Source organism: Loxodonta africana, chromosome 10 (genome assembly GCF_030014295.1).
Source record: "Loxodonta africana isolate mLoxAfr1 chromosome 10, mLoxAfr1.hap2, whole genome shotgun sequence".
Classification (NCBI taxonomy): Eukaryota; Metazoa; Chordata; class Mammalia; order Proboscidea; family Elephantidae; genus Loxodonta; species Loxodonta africana.
The window spans coordinates 104,682,611-104,702,210 of NC_087351.1; the positions used below are offsets into that span (position 1 = coordinate 104,682,611).

Consider the following 19,600-nt stretch of genomic DNA (forward strand, 5'->3'; position numbering starts at 1 on the left):
TGCCTTTGTTTGGCACACCACAATTTACGAAGGCAGATGGTGCGTCTCCCCTCTATCCATGGACACTCAGGATACCAAAGCAAGCGTTTCAGGAGTCAGAGAGGTCAGTTTAAATTGGACGTTTAAGGCACAATCATTACTTCACATGGTACTTTCTAGATAACAAAGGAAGACAGTAGTATAATTAACTTAGATCCTACTGAGTTTTCTTCTCTTTATTTCAAGATGATTAACTTCAAATATTAATAGCCAAAACTTGTGACTCGAAGTGGTGCTATGCTCCAGTGAAATACACTTAATTTCTTATAATTAAGCATCCAAAGTTTTGTTATTAAAAAAAATAATCAGACTGTAGCAAGGCTGTCATTTTCTGGGTTTTTATCCAACTATTCAATATAGCTTTGTTTTTAGTACCACAAATTAGAATGTACTGAGGTCTAGGCAAAAGGGAAAGCTAAGAGAGAAGCACACGGTGCTTGTTAGGTAATCAGTTAAAGTATATAATACTTAAAAAAAGTATTCTTTCCTGGATATGAATTATTCACACTTGCAGATACATTGTCCAAGTTCTAAAATCTTCACTGAAAAAAAGTGAAGATATGTGGAATCGAGATATTTATTTTCATTTCCTTGAAAGAACTTTATCACCACAAAAAGAACCTATTTAAAAATACTGTTCTACTAAGGGGGCTCTGATGGTCCTCTGGCCAGGGATTTATTTAGGAAGCACCACTTGCAGCTCAAACTGGTATTCCAAAGGGAGAAGTTAAAAAAATAAAACATACAACTAATACAATTTCTCTTACTCTTCAGTTTTCTTTTTATTTTTCACCAAAAGTCAAATGTTATTTTTAAATCATCCATCTTCAATTTGATTAATGTACCGTCATTTTCCAAGATATGGAATTTCAGAATCTCTTTGGAATACTAATTTCACGTCTCTAGGTTTAACAAAAGTGTTGAAGTTTTAAATTCCACTCTATTTCCCTGAATTCTCAAGACAGTTGCTGATGTAAATTTTAATATAAAATATTTAGTCACAAAATAGTATTGCTTTTGTATGCACATTTGTAAGATTACTTTGCTTTTGTCAATAAAAACTATACCATCTTTCATAAAACTCTAAACAAATTAAGAACTGTGGTGTAGAACAAAAATTACACATAGCAAAACAGGTACCGGCACAACGTTAGGTTATATTACATCAAAAAAAGTTTTAATGGTCCCAGATAAGATACTCAACAACTAAACATACACTCAGGGAAGAAAACAAATCAAGAACAAAATGAAACAAAAAAATTATGACACAAATGACCACATCTAGAATTCCACTCAATCTTTAATCAAGTAGGGACAAATCCCCACTTTAAAAAAAATCTGCAGTTTGAAGGGCAAAGGGAACAGATAAAAAAGAGGAAACTTTATATTCGCCCCTCCCCCACAGAGGTTTTCCAAACCGGTTGTAGCTTGACTAAAATGTTCAGAATGTATGATTTTAAAGGCAGGTCTCTTTATACAAAGAAACTGCTGGCATTCTTAACTCATGAAGAATTGTGGCAGAAAAGCCCATTCTTCTGAGTCTCAAACATGGTCCAGGAAAGCATGTTCTGATTGTAGCAACTGACCAGTCAATCCAGAGTTCCACTTAAAAAACCCCTGCCCTGTTGGCTTTTTGTTTCCATTTCCTTCCCTGAGAAAAGGGCAATGTGTGGTCCAAGCTGAAGAGCTCAGAGGCTTGTATCTTTCCCCTAACGTGTACTATCCCCCTCCTCCTGCTCCATTGAATTGGCACTTGATGAGCAGAAGTCAAGTGTAGGAGGCTGATCTGTGTCAGTCATTCACAAGAGACCACTGCTTTGTTGTGGATTTTGTAGGGGGGAGGGGTGAAGAACCAGTTTTTCAACAGATAATGAATGTAGCCATTATTATGACTCAAACTTTGCTTTCTTTGACAATGGTAGCGTGTCTTCCTTATCTTCATCCTCATCATCATCTTCATCATCATCAGGATAATCTACCAGACCCACGAGGCCTCCCTGTAACAACACTACATTTTAAAATACATTCATACTTAAGTCTGGAGAAAAAATACAGACCTCCCCAACATATATTAACTCTGGTTTCAACAGCAACAACCACCAAGAAATTCGTGGTTAAATTTACAGATATATCTGTATGTATATACATGTATCTACTCGGTATGTGTGTGCATGCATATATTCACATTTATAGTAAAACATATAGGGGGCAGTTATGGATACTTCTTACACATAACCAAACCTTTTGCTGGATAGGCTTGCTGAGTTTGAAGTCTTAGAACCACAGTCTCGTGGAACTCAGTCAATTGGCACAATATAGTTCATAAAGTTTATGTTCTACACCCTAGCTGGGTGAGTAGTATATGGGATCTTAAAAGCTTGCAAGCAGCCATGTAAGATACAAATACTGGTCTCTACTCATCAGGAGCAAGAGAGAGAAGAAAACCAAAGATTCAGAGAAGAAATTAACCTACAGGACTAACAGTGTACATGAGCCACAACCTCACCTACCTACTGAGACCAGAAGAACTAGATGGTGCCTGGGTACCACTACCGACCACTCTACCCAGGGCTAGTATAGACGGATGCTGAGAGGATGGGAGAAAAACGTGGAACAAAACTCCAATTCTTAAAAAGTCCAGATTTACTGGACCAGTTGACAGTAGAGGACTCCCCCAACTCCCTGAGATACCCTTTAAACATTGAACCAAAATTATTCCCTGAGGTCACCTTTAAGGTAAATAATAGATTGGCTCATAAAATAAAGATTACCACCCGTTAGCACTGTGATCATTTAAAAAAAAATCACCTATATGAGACCAAATGATCAACAATTACTCTAAAGGAAGCATGAGAAGATAATGGGGCAGGAAAACTAGGTTTCTGGAAATGGAACAACAAGAATGGAAATAATGAGAATGACACTTGGTAAAAAATATAATCGATGCCACTGAACAATCTGTGTAGAAACTGTCAAATGGGAACCTAATTTACTGTGTAAACGTTCACCAAAAATACTGTAAAAGATTATTCAAAACAAAAAATACTGTGGTTATTTCTGGGTGGTAGGATTATGTGCACTTTAAATTTATGAATTTCCTACATTTCCCCTAATAAGCATATATAATTATATAAGGGAAAACTTTAAAAATAAAAAACAAATTTTAAATTTATAATCCTATCAACCAACAGAGACAGAAACATACCGTTTAAACTATTTAAAGACAGTGCACTAAAAATTTTTAAACGCAGATTGTTGTTGTTCACGGCAGTTGAGTCAGTTCCAACTCATGACAACACCACTGTGCAGAGTAGAACTGCCCCACAAGATTTTCAAGGCTGTGATGTTTCTGAAGCAGATCTCCAGGCCTGTCTCCTGAGGTGCCTTTAGGTGGACTGGAACTGTCAACCTTCCAACTGCTGGTTGGGCGCTTAACCGTTTACAACACCCAGACTCCATAGTCCTGATTTAGTGAATCCCAAATGCTAATCTGGTAATTGCTACTCCAATAATTAATGTATTTTGACTTGCGGGGGGGGGGGGGCAGCATAAAGCAGCCAAAAGGACTGTTTTTTTCCCTTAGATTATAACTTCCCTACATATTTGGGGTGTAAAAATTTCTATCCTTTCTTATATGAAATGTTAGGGATAGATTATCTTCTCCCCACAAAGCCTTTATCTGGGTATTAAAGTAGATAAAAGTAATAAATAACTGAAAACTTTAAAATGTCTGAAAATGTTTTGGCATATACAGATCTAAACAAAATACCAAAATAATATATTCAGACTGAATTGTATATGTAGAAATGCTGAATGAGTGTATGTTTTGTTGTGTATATTCTCAACAACAAAAGTATATATTCAGACTTTTGTACTGGTCATAAAAACTTCCAGGTATGTCCCAACTTTTAGATAAGTTCATATGTAAGTGTGCACGTGAATTATCCTTTAGGTCACAAGTGTTAATTCAGCTCCACGAGACTAGTAACCACAGGGCATCTCAGTCACAACAGCCACAGTTATTGTTGAGAAAGCTACGAGGCAGGCCTGAGAGTTGAAGGTGTACCTTGGTAGTGATAGCTGCCGTCTGAGATGTACTTTTAGGGACAGATCCAGGAGAGCCTGGAGATCCTGGCGATCCAGGTGATCCTGGAGAACCAGGCAGATTCGTTGCAGATGACTGGCTGGTGAGATTAGTCTTTGTCCCGCTAGAGAGGGAAAGCTTGAAACTGGGGCTCTGCCGACCAGAAAGGTTCGTTTTCAGAAGCACCTCCTTTTCCTCACTTTCTTTTACTAAAGATAAGAATATTGTCAATAATTATCACCATAGTCATTCCTTTTGAATCTCCAAAATGAGGTGACACTAAGACACAATTAGCTAGGTTACTCTTTTGTTGGGCAGCAACACTGAAGTTCAATTTATGAACAAAGCTCTGCAAAATACTAAACTTCCTTATCCACTCCATTTTACTTGAGACGGAAGGCAACATTCAGTATTCCCACCCCGCCTGAAGTATTACAGTCCTCCTTCCTTCTCCAAGGCAAATTAACAACACTGAGTCTGTACCTTCACAACAGAATTATTCAGTCACAATCTGTAAGGCCATGGTGCCTTTAAAATCTATGTTATTACACATTTAAGGCCGAAAATAATCATTTTGTCAAGAAATAAAGCATAAAGCTAGAGTGAGAAAGCCGCCATCTCTCCTTGCCCGCCTTTCCCACGTACATTTCTTCCTCTCCATGAATTTACTTATTGGATCCATAATATCATCATCGTTTTTAGCTTTGTCAGATGGAGACACTACAGCTTCTCCATCTTCAATGTCATCTTCGTCCGTGTTAAACCACATCTCCTCTTCGTCCTCTAGTGTTCTGGCATCTCTTCGGTATCTGTGATTCCTCAAAATGGAACGCATACTATGAGTAAAGAAAAGAAAGTAGGATAAACACACTCACATGAGGACTTTATTGGATAGTCTTCAAATACTACTCCAAACTAGGTGGTCTTTAAAAGATTGGTGGGGATAAAACAGGCTCTTAGATACATTGAGGCTGATGAAAAAAATAGATTTTATCCAAAATGTAATGAAAAAAACACCCCCTCCACACCATATCTAATGGTAACTAGTGGAATAAAATTTCATATTACCAAATTGTGACAGATTAGTTATTAAACTTGTTAACATTAGAAATTAACAAGGAATAATTTACGTATTTTGTAATACAACATAAGTATGTGAATTCAGGTATTTGGAAAAATGCACAAGATTTTATAATAAATTGTAACTTTAAAATAATTCAAAGCTAATAATATTCTGATTTTGCTTTGAACACATGAAGGCTCACTGCCACATAGTATTTATTCCTCACTATCTACCTTGACAGAGTCGTCCCTGGTGGTTCAAATGGTTAACCCACCAGGCTGCGACAAGAAAGGCTGGAGGGCACCAAGAGGCACCTAAGAAGAATGGCGTGGTGATTACTTCCCAAAACTCAGCCACTGAAAACCCTATGGAGCACACAGTTGTATTCTGACACACATGGGGTCACCATGAGTCAGAGCTGACTTGAAGGCAACTGATCTTTTTAGCCTGATACAGGCCTGAGGAAGGGTCTGCAGCTCATACTAACGTCTGCCTACACCTTCAGGAAAACACTTCCATTGACTATTACAGAAGACTCTAACTTCTGCGAACCTCTGCCTGTTCTCTCCCACCTCCTCCCCCCGGCGCCAAGCCAAGTAATACTGAATAAATAAAAAAGGGCCACCGCCGAACAACTTGCTGCTGATACGGGAGTTTTTACCTGTCAAGTTTGGGATTATCTTGCCTTTCTCTTTGTTGTTCAAATCTCAGTTTCAATCCTTTAAATGTCTGTACATAATCTACATCTTCCAGTGCTTTCCAATAATTTTCAATTACATGAGCAGTTAATGACTTTATATCTTCCTACAGAAAAGAATTGTAATAGAAACTGAGACAGGAAAACACTTTAGCAAGTTGAGGTTTAATTTTAGTAAATTCATAAACCTGTCCAAAGGAGTTTAATTTCATAACATTTTTACACAATTGGTACGGATTGAATTGCATCCCCTAAAAACGTATGTTGAAGTGACCGTGTTTGGGGAAATAGGGTTTACCTCTGCAGGTGTTACCTATTAAATTCAGGAGGTCATACCAGAGTAGGGTGAGTCTTAATTCTAATCGCCTCTGGGTTGTATCTTATAAAAGGGGAGAACAGACATGGAGACAAAGAGTTACACAGGGGGAAGATACCATATGAGGACTCCTCCACAAACCAAGAAACACAAACACCTGGGGCTACCAGAAGCTGAAAGGGACAAGGAAGGATCTTTCTCTCAAGCTGACAGAGAGAGAGCGAGAGCCCGTAGCCCAGCCAATGCCCTGAATTTGGACTCTGAGCCTCCAGAACTGTATGAAAATAAATTTTTGTTCTTTCAAGTCACCTACTTCATGATATTTTGTTATGGTGCCCCTAGGAGGCTAAGACAACAATCTTAGGGATAATTGAGCAATCAGAATGGGCATAACATATACTGGCGACTTCAGTAGTCCTTGAGTTTTGGTGCACCTCAGCATTATCTATTGGTCTTTTCAAGTAAACACCCAGGTCCCACTCGAGGTCATTCTGATGCAGTAGGTTTGGGATGGGATCTGGGTGTATTTTAAAGGCATGCCACAGATAATTCTGAGACACACCAATGTTTGAGAACCACTACCTACTATATTAGAAGCCCTGGTAGAACAATGGTTAAGAGCTTGGCTGCTAACCAAAAGGTCGGCAGTTCAAATCTACCAACTGCTCCTTGGAAACGCTATCCTGCAGTTCTACTTTGTCCTGTAGGGTTGCTATGAATCAGAATCAACTCAACAGCAACGGGTTTTTGTTTTAACATACGATATTATTAAAGCATCAAGAAGAGTTTTTTTTTTTATGAAATTGGTCTTTAGAAACATAGGAGAAAAGTCCAGAAAACCTCAAAGTTAAAAATAAAACAAAAAACACATTCAAATGCTTCTATGTCAATTGTACTTCTACTGTGATTACCTGACACTGTTAAATCAGTTTTCAAACCATCCGAGAGGACTTACAGCTGCTAAGGGATGTTAAGATTATTTTGGGTATTTGTTTGAACTGAATTTCTCTTAAGGTTTTGCTTTTCTGTTTAAAATTCTCTCCAAATATAATAATATTAAATATGCCAAGAAACACCATTACCACATATTCAATTTTCTCAAAGAATCAAAACTAAAGTTCTAACTTAAAACCTAGAGAACTTACCACTCTAATAAATTCAAACATCTCTATTATGGCAGAGTTCATCAGATTATAGCGAGATCCATTATTGAGAAATGCTTTAACTACTGGTTCAAACAAAAAACTTTTCATTATGTAGCGGTTGTAAAACTCGTCTTTTAATCCAATAATCTTTCTCTTAAAACGGAGGGCACCTGAAACACAGAGTCATTGTTGTTTAAATCACATACCATTACTTCCATATTAAAAAACAAACAAACCTGTTAAATATCAGTAATTTTTCATGCACAGTGATATTAGCGCCTCCAAAGTGTCAGCCTAAAGATAAGGTTTACAAAAATGCTATCAGAAAAATATATTCTAAAGGTAGTATATGTCATAGTAGAACACAAGTCTTAGAAAGCCAGAAAAACTCTAGAAATAAACCCATTACTAGTGACCAAAATGTAATTTAAACCTGAAATAAGAGCTAAGACAAAGGGATCAACCTATCATACTACTTAAGATGAGACAATTCTAAACATGTCCTTTTACTTACATACACCTTAGAAACAATAGGAAAAAACCATTGTTTTATTAGGGCAATCCACTGTATCATTTGATCTTCAATATTCTTGGACACTCTTATTTTGTATCAGAGTTCACTGATTTACATTGGTTTATTTGTGGATGTGTTTGTAGAAAAGCCATAAACCCACAAAAATCTGCAGGACCCAAAATTTGCCTTCCCGTAGTTTAGAAATAAATTTAGAGGATGTTGTTAAAAATGTGGTCCTCTATGCTTATTTGCAGCGAGTATGCTTTTTAAATTTTTTTCTAGTTTTCGTTTTTACAATTAATTAGGCTTTAACTTACAGATTAAAATGTATATTTACATCTTGAGGTATGGGGAGTTACTTAAGTCGCCATTCGTCAAGATCCAAATATACTCAGACAGCTAGTCTTCAGCAAAGCCCTCGTTACCTAAACTGAATGATCAGTAAGTTAATGCCCCAGTTATTGTAAACAGTTCAAAAAAGCATACTCACTTCATCCAGTCACATCGTCTTCGGTTGGCAAGATTAAATATTGTGTTTGTATTTTGGTTTCTTTGGAGATCATGGAAGTGGCTCGTTAAATTGCCAATTTGTTATTAATCAAGTCCTTCATGAGCAGGTAGCCAGGCAACCATGCTGACACGGTTTCTGGGTGGGAAGGCAGAGGAGTAAAGCAGCTCAATTTTTCTTTAGTTGGCAGAAAAGAGGTCCACAAGTGAATGCCCAATTAGGTACAGTTGATTATAAACTGCCTTAACAATCCAGCTTAGTTAAGAGTGGATCCTTCTAAAGAAACACACTCTGGGCAGGGAGTTTCAAGAGTTTATAGAATAGTAATTGCATTGTATTTTTTAAACTTGAATATATTCAAATACATAAGCATGGTGAAATAAAACATTTTAAACAATAAGAGACATCTTTCTGTGTGATAAATCAAAGCCTAACGGGTTTATTTTCCCAAAACCATGTTTTTAGAGCTTGTTTTTTTTTTTTTAACTTTAATTGACAAAGGAACTTAGTGAGGCAGTTCCATTTATCAGAATCAAAATCATAGTTTTAGGGCTCATGCTAATAGGAAGCATTTTAAGCTTCTGGTAACTAAGAGCTATTATTATTTTAAGAATCAGTGCTTCAGCTTTGCAGGCTTTGTGGAGACTTGTGTCCTACTGTCACACACACTAGTTGAAGAACCCTCTGGTCTGCACGAGTTCCTAAGTGAGAGACACTCTCCCTTCCTAGAATTCACTAAGACAGGTTATTACAGATGGCCACGGCCCCACCGCCTCTTCAAAAGACTTCTATCCAGAAATTGCTGATGTCAACAGGTGGTTCTAGCAGTGTGTGTGTCTTGGTCTTCGTTTCCATTTGCCCTTACTCTTTTACATTAAAAGCTCTGTGTTACTTCCACTCAAACCCCTGTCCCCCAAAGAAACCTTCATCAAAAATATCCAACCACTATTCTTTGCTGTTGAAAAGGCAATTTAACCAATGAATTCTATGAAGCCAAGTTGTTTAAGAGATTACAGAAAGCGATTTGGGATAGGTCAAATGATTTAGGGTATGTCAAATTAGCATAACCATAATTATTTTCAATATAAAGTGTACTCTGCTTCTACTCACAGCATCTCTAACGTTCATTATCACACTAAGAGTCTCTTGTGCTTAGATTCAACCATCTCTAAAACAATTAGTCTTTACCTTACACACATGAGATTTCATGAAATAAGCTTGAGGCTTTTTGCCTCACATGTAATAATGATAGCTGAATAAAAGCCTCTAGTTTTGCTTTATTTACCTTATAGATTTCCATATTTTTATTAACAAAAAACAACAAAATCTCAGACACATAAAAGTACAAGCTAAAAAGTTACAACTGAAGATCCAAGAATCTTGAAAAGGCCAAGAAAATACTGACAGAACCAGTATACTTTTCTCAGCAGACCCACAGATATCCTAAATAAATCCCCCCAAATTTATACTGAGTTATTAGAAGTACCTGATAAATACTCCTACTGTGTACTACGAAGCTACTCCTATAAAACCTGTTATAACGACTAGAATATTCTTGAAGACCCTCATATTCTCAACCCTGGAAGTTATCTGAGAAATAGTTTTATAATGATAATCTGACTCAGTTTATAAAATATCAACAATAAAAAAGTATAACTAAGATTTTGCTAGCTTATTAATTTCCTGTAATATAAACTTTTATTGACTTGCAGTGATCTTGCCTAGATTCACATTATGATGATTTTCTTTACAATGATGCAAGCAAAACGATAAGATGAAGCCCCACTGGAATAACTGAAGAAAAGACCTTCCCCCTTTCATCATATATCCTGCCATTCTCCTATAGCACTCAAGGATTCTACCTATTCCAAACCTCCAGCATGCCTCACTGTTTCACACTTGCACATCTTAACTGTGTATCAGCCAAGGGCGTCACACTCTCCTCTGACCAAAACACAATTCATGGTTATCTCTTTTGTGAAATTCTTCTGTTCTGCATTATTCATGAACAGTAAGTTATTTCTACTATGCTTCTAAACACACCTAAATATTATGTTGTATTTTTATTTTTACATGACTGTTTCCTACTAATTAACTGGATAGCTGATATCCCCTTGACAGCTGAGCCCAGGTTTTAATCATCTTCATTTTCCTAGTATGAGGTATATACTGTATTTCATTAAATCTCAGGTGCCACTGATTAGAAACATTTTTTTTTCCTAACACTAAGAACATAAAATGAACAAAAAGTGCTACCAATTATCCCATACTTGCCATTAATTTTAAGACTCGCCTTGATTTCAGAGATAATAAATATGTAAAAATGCACATCTTAGAGTCAATTAAATATTATAGTATTTAATAAATTTGTTGAAATAAAACTGGTATCTTCCTCTAAACTTGACCGTAGGGCTCTTACTTTTGCTGTCACAGGTACACAGGGTAAATGTACATGAACTTAAAAGCCCTTCTCTTGTCTTTGATAAGCTCATGGCTACAAGCAATAGTAGGGTGGAACAGATAGTGAATTTACTTTTTGCTGCCTTATCAGTCTAAGTTGCTGCCACAGATGCTAGCTGCAATTTATAAACACTTGACTGAAAAGGATAACTAACATAACATCAAAGATTCTAGATAGTCAGCAGAAAGCAGTTGTACTGAATATATGCAAGTTGGAAAATGAAGATATACTATGACTGCATGTACTCTCAGTACATACTGCAGTGTATATATATACACTGGCCTGAAAAACCAAGACAAGAAGTCTGACAACTATCACTCCGAAAGCTTAGTAAAAAATTTAAAAGGAAATGTGTTTCCAATAATATTTTAAAAGATAAAGTATCGATGGAGCAAATCACCATCGATGTTTCTATAACTGAAGAGTATTTTTTAAAAATCAATTAAGCAAAATAAAGTTAAAAAAAATCAGATGCATATGTTCAGACTTCCAATTAGTGGGTGGCTGTGATACCTGAGAAAACAACAGAACACTCAAACTTACCTTTAAAAACCAAAGGGCAAGAGTTAATTACCAGCAGACATCTCTTACTGAACGTCTAGGATACCCTAAACTTAGTCTGCCGCTTTACAAGGACAGTTTAAATATGGAAACTCACTACCTAAGAAGGCCGACCGCTACATGATCAAAATTACCCTGATAGGCTTCGCCTATTTTCAATTCATAAACATGTTTTACTCTAACAAAGCAGGGTCTTAAGAATGCTGGTTGTGAAAGTTAATTGTGAAAAACTTACATTTAACTAAGAACAACCTTGATAAAAGACTATCTGTTGCTCTAAAAAGGGGTTGGCAAACTTTTCCTGTAAAGGGCAGACAGCAAATACCATCTTAGGTCTTGTGGGCCACATATGGTCTCTGTAGCATATTCTTTTATTCTTTTTGAACAATGCTTTAAAAACCATTTTCAGCTTGCAGGTCAAACAAAAACAGGCCATAGCCTGGATTTGGCCACAGGCTATAGTTTGCCAACTCTGCTTTAAAATAACAGGTAAAGTTATCAAAGGTGTTGTTTTAATAACTAAACATAATATGCCACATTTATAGATGCACTGTAACCCTTTTGCTCTTTATTAACATGAAACAAGAGAGCTAAGAAAATCACAGGCTCAATATGGCCAAACTAGTGCTAAAAAAAGTGTGGCAGAGCCAGTACTAGAGCCTCGGTCTCCGCGCCTGCAGTCAGTCATCTTTTCTTCGGAGATGTGAAGACACCAACGACATGACAGTCTACAAAGATAATAAACAACTCTACCAAAACAACACTTACACAATGCCAAGAAAGCATGCTTTGAGGCCATGAGAACTAGCACTCTTCGCAGGATATCTTTATTAATGATGTAGTTCTTTATGTGGTAGGTATGGTGTTCCACACAAAATGTTAATAATTCCAAGACAAGTGCCAATAACTGGGCAGTTTGAAAATCATCTACAATAAACAAAACACAATTATATTTAATAGCTAATAGTTTTATTTCTTATATAAGAACGTAAATTACAATCAAGTAAAATCTCTACTTTAACATTCCAAAAACCTACCATAGCTTTACATCAAAGTCTAAACATGACGACTATTCTAAATTTAGGGGAAAACATTTACTGAATGTCTACCGTGTGCCAGCAATTGTGCTTTACGTATATTCTTGTTTGATTTAAACAGCCCTATGAAGAAATTTTTTTTTTTATGAGGAATTAGCTTCACAACATTACAAGTTTATTAACTAAGCAGACCCACAGCTCAACAGTCAGTAAGGCAGAACAGAAATACAAATCTTTAAGATTCTGAAGTGCAAGAATGTTCTATCATGCTTTGTGGGTGGTGGCTGCACAACATAATTTAGTAACTGGTATCGCTAAATTGTACACCTGAAATATGTTGAATTGGCAAATGTTGTGCTATATATATTTTTACAAAAAGCAAAACAAAACAAAGAAACACACAGCAAAAGAGGCCCTGCCAGACACTATCTCATCTTTGGGAGAATTAATATCTCCCTGTCCCCCAATTCCAGTGTGTTCTGAACTTCCTTTATATAAGGCACATACTGAGTCTACAGCGAACTACAAATCACTGACTTATTTTTCTTCCTCATCAGGCAGCAAGCCTCTGAAAGACATTTTACTCACTTTTAAAATTTCTCTCATTTAAGCCCTAAAGAATATAGCAGTGTCTTCCATACAATTGGTTCTCAATAAATGTATGAATTGAAAATGTGCTTTAGAAGGAAGCCTCAAGCTTTATCTAAAATGAATAAAGTAGATAGAAAAACATATATCCAAGTTTTAAGACTTGATTCTAGAGCCACACAAAAATTATATTTAAGATTATTTTCTATTACCGATGTTATAAATTAAATATTCTATATTGGTAATTCATCTAACAATGTATTTATATTCCCAAAGCTCTGATAAAAAAAAACTCACCACAAATAGAAACAGCCTAATACTGAGCAAAAACTTAGCTTTGTCTACACATCTGGAATACAAATAACTGAAAATGAATTTTTTCACATAGCTTAACTTCCAAGATAAGCTATTTCCTTTCTCCTATTCATTCTGCCAATATATATGCAGTGTAATAAATTTAGTTTTAAAATTTTGAAAGAAATAAAGTAATTGTCTTATTTCTTCTAGTATATGTTTGTTATCTTGGATTATAGCACTTTTAAATGAACTTTTACCCCTGACATCTTTTTCAAACACACATTATTAGACCCTCTATGTTAACTAAATGGTTTGAACTTTTTAAAAACTGTTGTCACCCCACACCAATTTTGAATTTCAGTGATGAGTTTCAGAATTCAAGAAGAGAGGCCTTAACTACCAACCTGCATGCTCTTACCTTTACTGGGCTTCTCTTCTGTTGTATTGGCCAGTAAGGGAGCAGTGAGAACATGCATACAGTGCTTGTAGAAGAAACCCAGAAACTCGGTCTTTTCTGTTTTCTAAGGAATCAAAAACATTTCCATGAACTTTAACTGCACTGGCTCCTACCAGCAAGGAACAATGTATTAGCTATGAAAAATAGAAAAAAACCTCCATGGCTTACATTGGCAGTGGCTAGCATGTTCTCTGGGTCAACTAAAGTTCGAAGCAGGCCCATAAGCTGGACTGCTCCTCCAAGTTCGGGATCTGTATCACAAATCATGTGTTCTATAATGAGGTTGATGAGCAGAATATCCTGGTGAGAAAAACACACATAATAACAACCACTTATTAAGAAAAGAATGGACAAAACACATAACAAGACATATACTACAGTATCATACATAGCTCTGTCTTGTTATTACAAACAAGATGCAATGACTAACTGACTCACTTCTCTAGTAGGATTTACAGCAGTGTTTTCCTAAAATGTGGTACAAGGACATTACAATAAAGTGTGTACCAAAAACAAAGTTTTTCTATTATCTTTATATCCCTCTGATTAAAGCAAATACAAAGTTTCAGTTTGGTGCTAACAGATTTTTGTTGTTGTTGCTGTGTGCCATTGAGTCACCTCTAATAATGTAATCTCCCTTCTGAAGAAAAGCGAATAGGCCTTAGGGTCATGGCTTTAATAGAAAGCGTATTTAGCTTCAATGTATAACATTTTTCTGTATTTATTTTTACAGATTTTTTTTTTTCCTGTTTATGACACATGATATCTGTTCTTCGCTTATGGAAGTGATATACAGTTTCCTTTTAAAATAAATTTAAGAAAAAATTAGTCGATCCTCAAATATCTGAAATGAGGGAAAGTAAGACTATGGTATTTAGAGAGAGCACAAAAGTAAATGGGCTATACAGATTTCAAACATTAAAAAAACTGACTATGTTAAACCAGGTTTGCAGAGACCAAAAAGAATAGCCCTACTTTTATTTTCAATAATACAGATATTCTGGTTCTCAAGATATGTCTACATAACATTCAACTAGTAGATTTTCTGCACCTCCCCTGGCACTAAGGTTTTTTTTAAACTCTTAAAATACAGATGTTACTAGGCACGTCACTTCATTTTGACATCAAAACACACTGGTCAGGAACTTTGAAAAAAGTAACAAAGTCATTTTCTCATTTTATAAAAACATCATAGCCTGGAATTCTACACAGGTATTTTCCCCCCAGGGCTTATCTTTTTTTTTTTTCTCCTCCTTAAACTTAAGAAAGACTTGAGGGAGGAATACTTTAGTCTATTCTTAAGTAAAAAATGACTTCCAAGATTTTATGGGGGAGGGAGGAAAAACCCGAATAACAGGGTTAACCATCTGAAAACGAAACGAGGCGCACAGACGCTCAGGGCTGCACATATGTCATGCACCGTATGCTCTGGAAACATTGTTCACATGACCACGGTATATTTCCTGCAGATGCTAGTGGGGGAAAAACAAGACAACAGCTTGCTCCCTATGGTTAGCACCTAACTTCAGAATGCTTTCAAGGGTCTATATTTCACATCTTCACTCTTGATGATTTGGGGAATCTAACCCTAGGGAAGCCAATGTTTTCCTCGGCACGTCACTCATAATCTCACATACCGAGAAACAATGAATTGATTAAACAACTGAAATAAGACAAGACAGCAAGTTAACATCAAAATGAAAAAGAAACTTGATCTTGAAATTTTTTAAAAAGAAATTTAAATTGATCATTAATAAATAACTGCTGTAAAAGACAACAAATTTATAAACAGAGACGGGAGCCAATTTAGGGAAAGAACAAGCCATGTGACACTATGTCATCTACACTTCTCCCCAACTATTTAAATCTTAAAAATGAATAATAAAGACAGTTACAGCTCCATGTACAAATATACTAGTGCCAGTAATATTTACCTTGTTGATTATTTTTTGCTCTGTTAACTTCTTACTTACATCATCATTCTGCTGTGCCTCCTGCATGACAAACTCTCGCACCATGGATGGATTATATTCAACCAAGTATGAGAATATGTCAGTAGCGGCACTCCGCACCTGGGTATCGTCCATGCCCTGCAGATAAAAAGCACTTATTTCTCCTCTAATTACAAAAACACGGAACTTACGGCTTTACAAATCTAAGACCTAACAAAACAAACTAGAAAACATTGCAATATAAAAAAAAGGTTAAGGAAAAAAAAGAAAGATAAGTTGAGGAAATTCTGCTGCATGTAACACTCTTGTTCTATGGATAAGATTATATATTCTAAATCACTAATTTCTTGTTTGCCTTTCTACTGTAACACTTCAGTTAACTAACAAGCTACAAAGTTAAGAAATTATTATTAAGAATATGGAAAATTCCTATCACAGCATTCTTTCAATACTGTGTAAAGATTCTAATACTAGAGTTTTGAACTTCTTTAGCTTCGTATAATACACAGCTAACATTAAATACTGGTTGGAACCAAATACTTACATGTTATATAAAAATGTTACTTTTGTGGTTTTAAAAAAATGATGACTGTGTTGGCATCTCCTGTCTGGAGGGGAGATGAGAGGGCAAAGGGGGGCAGAAGCTACCCAAATGGACATGAGGCGAGAGACTGGAGGGAGGGAGTGCACTGTCTTATTAGGGGGAGACCAATTAGGAGTGTATAGCAAGGTGTGTATAAATTTTTATATGAGAGACTGACTTGATTTGTAAACTTTCACTTAAAGCACAATAAAAATTAATAAAAAAAAAATAACAATAATTAAAGAAGAGAAGAAACAAACTTACGAGGATGACTTCTAATGCTGGTAAAATGCCCATGTTTGACAAGGTCTTGAAAAAAGCATCTCTGTTTTGAGGCTGTAGCGTTTGCGAAAACGCACAAAATTCTTTTAAAAAGTTAACCTGAAATTAGGAAAAATGATAAGTTAATATAAAAAACTTATTGTTTTATCTTCATAACCTTCATAATATCTGATTTCTTACCAATTCCTGTCTTTTTTCCTCATCTGTTGCTTCATCTGTTAGTTGTGCAAACAAATCTGTCAGAAATTTTTCATCTTCCTGTGAAATCAAAGGATAAATTCAATTATGTTAATAGTAAGAGTATACTAAAATATAACTGTAGGATGCTATAACAGAAAATAGAAGTTACAAAAACTGAAGAAGGGAAGGAAGGTTTAGGTAATGCTTTTCTTCTTCATGAGAGAGAAGGAAAAACCAAACTATTAAAGGATAAACATGGGATCCGTATCAGAAGGATTTTCCTTATATTCTCGCAAGTTCCTTGAGTCACACAAGTGCTTTGCACTTGACTACTAACCTGAAGGCTGGAGGTACAAACCCACCCAGCAGCACCACAGAAGAAACACCTGGTGATCTGCTTCAGTAAAGATTACAGCCAAGAAAACCCTATGGAACAGCTCTACTTGGTAACACACAGGGTTGCCATGAGTCAGAATCAACTCAACAGTGATGGCTCTTTTTTGTTTTTGTTTTAATTTCCTAAGCCTATTTAAGGGCATGTGAAAGTATGATTTCAGGATTTGACAAACTTTTTCTCTAAGTATTTAGGCTTTGCTGGACACACAGTCTCCATCATAGCTACTCAGCTCCACTGGTGCAGTATGAAAGCTGCCACAGGTGGCACGTAAATGAATAAGCATGGCTGCGTACCAGTGGTACTTTATTTACAAAAACAGGCGTGGGCCACAGTTTGCCAACCTCTGGTTTTCATAAGTACTACTTTAGAAGCTAAGGTTCTATAGCCTCTCAAATAAAGATAAAGCTTCTTTAATGTTTTAAAAACACAAAATTATTTTATTATTTAAAAATCTAAAGTTTTTTTAAACATTCTATTTGCTGATACAAACATACAAAATTACTGTGAAAAAGACTCAAAGGATACTGTCATAGGCTATTAATCTGGGTAAATCAGAGAAGTATAGGACTAAAGGTATTATCTCATCTTACCTTCTTAATTTATAACTGCAACACAGATTAAGGAATTTACCTAAAGGCCAATCACAGCCAGTAGGTGACAGAGCACTCCTGAGTGCTATTCAGTTTTCCCCACCACTGTTTTTTAATCAAGATTTTGTTATACTTTAATTCCATATTATTTCAGCTAGTAGGTTCTCTACTACCCCCAGCCCTACAGAAAATGCCTAGGTCTAAACATATATGCACATGCACACACACACATACACACACACACACACACACATATATATAAAATCTCCCACTTGATTATAAACTCCATATTTACTGTTGTAGGTGCTTAGGAAACATTTCCTATGACACTCAGTGATTTCCACCTTTACTTTTTCTAAAATGTACAAATAGGCCACACCTCATAACATATAGTGCTGCAAATATACTTGTTACCAAATGGCATCCAATTTCAAGATGCATCCCAGATGTATCCCACCAACTGGGAATTGTTACTTAAAAAAGGTAGTCTCTGAACTGCTGCAGTTGGCTGGGTACACAAATAGAGCAATTAAGAATGTATAAGGGGAAGTGTAATCCTGGTAACTGAGTTTAAGTGTGTGTGTAAGGTGGGCGAGAATTTGCTTTAAGTTGGACCTCCATCATACCTTGCACGAAGTTTGTAAAATGTTCCTTCCTTTACAGTAGCACTTAGGATATAAGTGCCGAGAAACACAACTACAGCACTGGCAGCCAGCATTTTATAGACCATAAAAACCTTAACAACTTGAAACACCACAATTCACACTTAAGAATAAAACTGACATTTCACAAGCAGAAAGGCCAAGAAAACAGAGAAATGACAAATTCCTGCACAGCAGAGTAAGAGCCATATGGAGGTGAAAGAAAAGATCAGTAGAACTTAGGACTATCCAAGGAAACCAAGAATCAAAACTGCAACAGAACATAGGTTCCATTGGCTAGACAGGTCATGAAAAACTAGTTCCTTATGAAAGAACAAATGGAAATTGATACCAGAACTCTACTTCCTCCTCCATTATCACTTATAATACACCTTCCCTCACTCATCGACTATCTGGTATTCTGACATTTCACATTTATGACAACGGTTAAAAAAAAATCTATCTTTCTATTTTGCACATTAACAACAGATGTCTAGCAGTAACCAACAAGGAGGTGCGAAGCAAGGGTAGGGCTGCCTTTGACGGTTATGTGTCAACTTGGCTGGGCCACGATTCTCAATGGCTTGGCAGTTATGAAACGATGTAACGTAGAAGTTACGTAATGATATAATTTGGCAGTTATGTAATGATGTAGCTGTCTTCCATTTTGTGATCCGATGTGGTCATCCTCCATTTTCACACAATACCGATTTCACATAATGGCCTGGTGTTTGGAACCTAACCATGTCAGTAAGTGAGGAGAGAGTATTCACTATATAGACGATTACTATCAAACTTACCAGACTGTATTGCCTATGATATCATTTGTTTATGTGTCTGTTTTAAATGAATGAAAAATGCGTCAAATTAGTCAACATGAACTAGAATTATTAATAGCTCTAGGAAAGCAATTACAGGTAAAATCGACCTATTTAAATTTATACTTAAAAAAAAAAGGTGTCAAAGGTGAAGACAGTGAAATAAAGCAACTCTCTAAAAAGGAATCGGGTGGCACCTCGTTCAATGTTTTATATGCACGATCACATTAACTCCTCAGATAATCTTATAGGGTAGGGAGGTACCAATACCACCACCTTTGAGATGGGGAAACTGAAGCTTAAAGAGGTTGCCCAAGTCATATACCTCTTAAGTGACAAGCGGAGCCAAAACCCAAACTCATGTCTGTTTAAATCATCCACACTTTGATC

At 36.1% G+C, this 19,600-nt stretch overlaps 1 protein-coding gene across 2 annotated transcripts in view; it reads right to left on the reverse strand.

Annotated features, from left to right (window-relative positions):
- Positions 1 to 796: 796 nt before the first annotated feature.
- The window catches only part of PPP4R3A (protein phosphatase 4 regulatory subunit 3A), a 41,533-nt gene continuing 22,729 nt past the window's right edge, over positions 797 to 19,600 (reverse strand). Inside the window, exons 5-15 of one of the 2 annotated variants that reach the window (XM_010588805.3) lie at positions 16,765 to 16,842; positions 16,567 to 16,683; positions 15,702 to 15,857; positions 13,936 to 14,067; positions 13,729 to 13,831; positions 12,157 to 12,315; positions 7,345 to 7,514; positions 5,848 to 5,990; positions 4,769 to 4,959; positions 4,106 to 4,332; positions 797 to 2,036 (exon numbers count right to left, since the gene is read on the reverse strand). In XM_010588805.3, coding sequence (XP_010587107.1) covers positions 1,926 to 2,036; positions 4,106 to 4,332; positions 4,769 to 4,959; positions 5,848 to 5,990; positions 7,345 to 7,514; positions 12,157 to 12,315; positions 13,729 to 13,831; positions 13,936 to 14,067; positions 15,702 to 15,857; positions 16,567 to 16,683; positions 16,765 to 16,842 — 1,587 coding nt within the window. In that variant the 3' untranslated portion in view covers positions 797 to 1,925. The remainder of the gene's footprint in view (positions 2,037 to 4,105; positions 4,333 to 4,768; positions 4,960 to 5,847; positions 5,991 to 7,344; positions 7,515 to 12,156; positions 12,316 to 13,728; positions 13,832 to 13,935; positions 14,068 to 15,701; positions 15,858 to 16,566; positions 16,684 to 16,764; positions 16,843 to 19,600) is intronic. The other variant, XM_003408824.4, reaches the window with a different exon arrangement.